Source organism: Sitodiplosis mosellana, unplaced genomic scaffold, assembly GCF_009176505.1.
Source record: "Sitodiplosis mosellana isolate CC-2019 unplaced genomic scaffold, AAFC_SMos_1.0 Smas_scaffold_5434, whole genome shotgun sequence".
In the NCBI taxonomy this organism is placed as follows: Eukaryota; Metazoa; Arthropoda; class Insecta; order Diptera; family Cecidomyiidae; genus Sitodiplosis; species Sitodiplosis mosellana.
In genome coordinates, this window is record NW_022600676.1 from 639 (window position 1) to 5283 (window position 4645).

Consider the following 4645-nt stretch of genomic DNA (forward strand, 5'->3'; position numbering starts at 1 on the left):
CACACTCCTGTTTATGTGTGCATCATTTAGTGGGCAACATTTTTAAGAGACCTACCACTCAATTAAAATGTTGATGAAATCATTGGTAAAGAACAAATTTAAATCATCCTAAAATTGGAACTGGTGCACCGTACGGAGCTGAGCAAGTTTGGACAAAGGTGAAATCGAACAACAGAAACATTTTTCTGATCGAAGTCTATATTAGACCAGACTCTCCTTACGAAGTCTACGAGGCTAACATGAAAGCCATACGTGAAGTGACAGCAAAAATGGACAGTGAAGATGTCATCATACTATCTGGCGATTTTAACCTACTAAAATTATGCTGGTTCACTGACGATAATGAAGATCCTGAAATTGCCATTCCATTGAATGCTACGGGAAAAAAGGAATTGATCGTTCTTGATACGTGCCATGAATTGGGTTTAGTTCAAATAAACAAACATAGCAACCGAAATAGTTCAACGCTCGACTTAGTTTGGACGAATTGCGTTGACTTGATTACATGCCATAAATCCGATTATCATCTATTAAAAAGAGAAGTACATCACCCTTTTGCACTTGAAATTAAAATTCACGACTTTGATAACAACCAAAGCAAGACTGCGTTAAAACTGAAGTACCATGATTTCATCGGAGCCGACTATGACGTCATCAATAATAATTTGTGCAACTTGAATTGGAATGACATTTTATCTGGAATTGACTTGGAACAAAATATTAGTAATTTTTACAATATCATCATTTCGGTTATTTCAGAGAATGTTGAGTTGAAGACCAAATCTATTTCAAGTCATCCGAAATGGTTCAGCAGAGATCTCATCAACATGAAAAACAGAGTAAACACGCTTCATAAGCAAAAAAAATCACGTCTTTCAGCAGTTCATGAACATGCGGAATTGAGAAAACAATACAAAGCTTGTGCTCGTTCTGCCTTCAAAAACTATAAGCTTGAGATGGAACAGCTCATCGATGAAGATCCTACAAAATTTTTTGATTACGTGAATACATGCAGAAAAACACATGACGATCTGCCCAGCGAGATGGAGTATGATGGCAATAAATTAAGTTCACAACAAGACATTGCTGACTCATTTGCGGATCATTTCACGAAAGCATATACACAAAATGATACTCCCGTTAATAATTACAAAGACTGTGAATCGTTCCTGAGAGATTTGTGCCTTAATATTCCAACAATTGATATCACCGAAGGCCTAATTCTGGAAACGGTCAATAAGCTGCCAACCAATACAGTATCTGGACCGGATGGAATTCCAAACATTTTTATTAAAAGGTGCATCCACACACTGATAAAACCGATAACACGCATATTGAATGAATCATTTAAAACTGGTTTCGTACCTGATATATGGAAGAGATCTTATGTACGGCCAATACACAAAAGTGGCGTTAAAACTAAAATCGACAACTACCGTGGTGTTGCTCTACAATGTGTAATTTCCAAATTGCTAGATTCCATTATTGCTAATCACCTGAACTTCCACATAAAAAATATCATCCATGATAGCCAGCATGGATTTGTTAAAGGAAAGTCCACAATAACGAATCTGTCCGAATTCACATCACGAACTATTACCAATATGGAAAAGCATATCCAAACCGATGCTATTTATCTGGACATAGCTAAGGCGTTTGACTCGGTTAATATTGAGCTACTCATCCAAAAACTGAGCATTATGGGTTTGAATGGAGAAATTCTAAATTGGATACAGTCATATTTGGATGGAAGACAACAAGTTGTCAAATTGAATGAAGCAATGTCAAAAACCATTGAAGTTACTTCGGGAACCGGACAGGGCTACCCAATTGGTGCAACATTGTTTCTACTATTTATCATTGACCTGTCCCATCATACAATCGACTCAGTATTACAATCATTTGCTGATGATACCCGATTATGGAAACACATTCAAGACTATGATGATTGCCTAGCCTTACAAGCTGATCTAAATAGGATTGTAAAATACTTCAAAAGTAATCAGCTGAAATTGAATGTCAAGAAGTCTAAATTCATATCATACCACCGAGGACAGCTGAAATTTGTGTTTGAATACACGATTGACAACGAAAAATTGACCGTGTTGAAGTGATGAAGGATCTGGGCGTTATTTTGGATGTAAACATGAATTTCAATGCACACATTGAATTCATTACCGCCAAAGCAAAGTCAAGATTGGCATGGATCAAACATTTTGGGAGAGATTTTGAGGACCCATGGACAATTAAGAAATTATTTTTCACATTTGTACTACCGATTATCGAATATGGCTCACAGATTTGGAGCCCATACACCGCTGAAAAGATTGCTCGAGTTGAGTCCGTTCAAAAGCAGTTTTTATTATTTGCACTGCGTAAAATGAAATGGTCCCATGGATTTAAGTTACCACCATACGAATGTCGATTGCTGGAATTGCAAATGATAACGCTTGCGGAACGAAGAAAGATAGCTCAAATTACAATGGTACATAATGTGTTATGCGGGCATACATCATCGAGACACATTATGAACGAAATCAATATTAGAACACCACGGCATTGGACAAGAGACACAGCATTCCTATCTCTACCAGTACGACACCGTGATTACTCCAGATTCGAACCAGTCAATCATATGCTGTCTACGTACAATGATTTTTATAACAAATTTGTGCCAATTAAGCCACCTTTAATTCATAAAGAAAATAAGAATTATCATAATGTTCCTACTCCAGTCTGTGATACTTATTTAATTGATTTTAACACGAGTACAAATACTGTTAAACAGAGAATTAATGAATATTTTAAAAGAAATAGATTATGGAGAGAGTGATAAATTTTATGCAAATATAGCAACTTAATTAATGTAATATAATGTAAATTTACAAAATAATATTTATATCAAATAAACCACCTCTGGCGGAGAAACGCTGTATTATAACGCTGGTGCAGAATAATAATAATAATAATAATCACTTCTTTGATAAATTGATTGATGACTTTTACAGTCATTAGGGCCGCAATCACAATGTTAACGCTTCCACTGGCCTTTCATTTTGGATATTTAGGTTAGGCTCTTTTGAACCGTTTGCATATAGACCAAATCAAGAAGACTACTATTATAATTATCACACACTAAACTGTATGTACAAACACGAAAAGATCAGGTTTTTCACGACTCTTGGAGTCATTTTCCTGCAAACAAAGTATTCAGCTAGTTTTTGGCGGTGTAAATAAATAAATAAATAAATAGATTAGAGCTTTTTTATTTGATAACTAATCGCATCCATCGAATTAATTTTCTTGTTTTTCTTCAACTTTTTAGCGTTGGAGCGGAAAATATCAATACGTGCCAATAGAGAGGTCTTGGTTCAAAAAGGCATCTTGCTTCCAGAAAGTCCAGCAAATTTAGGTAAATATTTCAAATTTTAGGAAAGGAGCATAGTTTAAGTGTTTTTGGGAACACCTTCAGTTGTGTCACACTTGAAGCTGTTGTTTGTGATACTATTACATCACTGTATTTTCCACTGGTCACTTGTTCGTTTTGCTAACGCTCCTCGAACTCACAATGTCTATGGAACGATGTGATATGTGGCACCACTAGGTAATGGCCGCAGAAGTTCTGTCAAAATTCATACACAACCAACTTGACATTCAGTTACATAGTTCAGCTAACCCATAGTACATCCATCCATGGGCTAGGTGTGCCACTAGCGTGAAAAAATGTGACAGTATATGATTAATACACAGCACATTGTGAGTTCGCGCTCCTTTTGCTGATTTTTCCATGAACTACCTATGAAAATGGTGTAGATTGATATTGTTTGTGTTTAGAATATGTTTACAGTCACTGTGATAAATGGAACAATAAAAATGAAGTGTCCGGATTTGATCCACCATTTTCTGTCCAGATTTGCCCTACGCGGTCAATTTGACTTCGACCATTCAATTTATTACAATATTTTCAATTTATTCGAAAAAACAAAAAGATTGTAGCATTCAGCTTATCTTCAGCTTAGATTACCGCTCACCAGTTTTGTCTTGAATTTCATTTAACCCACGGACGGACCCCAGCGTCGAAATTTTTTTTTTCTTTGTTTAGCTCGAAATCAATATTTTTCTTTACAATGTGAAAGATTAAGATATTCCCGACATAATATAGCACGGAGCTTCAGAATCCCACCACTAGGTGTTCTTTATTCATTTATTTATTTATTTACACCGCCAAAAGCTGGCTGAATAAACAGTTTTGCAGGAGAATGACTCCAAGAGTCATGAAAAACCTGATCTTTTGTTTTATATAGGGTATACAGTATACGGTTGAAGTGACTTTGGCCTGAACATTGACTTAACTAAACTAGTTTCCATTACATGAATGATGACTTTTGCAGTCATTTGGGCCGTCACTACAGTGTTAACGCTTCAGTTAGTCTTTCATTTTTTACACGTTTAAGTTAGGCTATATTGGACCGTTTACATTTCGGCTACCTATGCATTTCCATGTATTGGTTAGGTTATCTTGTGTCAATGCTTTTCAGACCAAGTTGTTATACCAATAGAAAAAGACTATTACTTACAACTACTTATTGTATAAAATTACCGACGCTATGCCTTCTTACGTCAACGCCAACTGGTGCAAGAACAA

At 35.8% G+C, this 4645-nt stretch overlaps 1 protein-coding gene across 1 annotated transcript; it reads left to right on the top strand.

Moving 5' to 3' along the window:
• The first annotated feature begins 239 nt into the window (after positions 1 to 239).
• On the top strand, positions 240 to 3359 carry LOC129572725 (uncharacterized). The gene is made up of 2 exons (XM_055452759.1): positions 240 to 1297; positions 3326 to 3359. The coding sequence occupies exons 1-2, from the start codon at positions 240 to 242 to the stop codon at positions 3357 to 3359; spliced, it is 1092 nt and encodes a 363-aa protein (XP_055308734.1).
• Positions 3360 to 4645: the final 1286 nt, after the last annotated feature.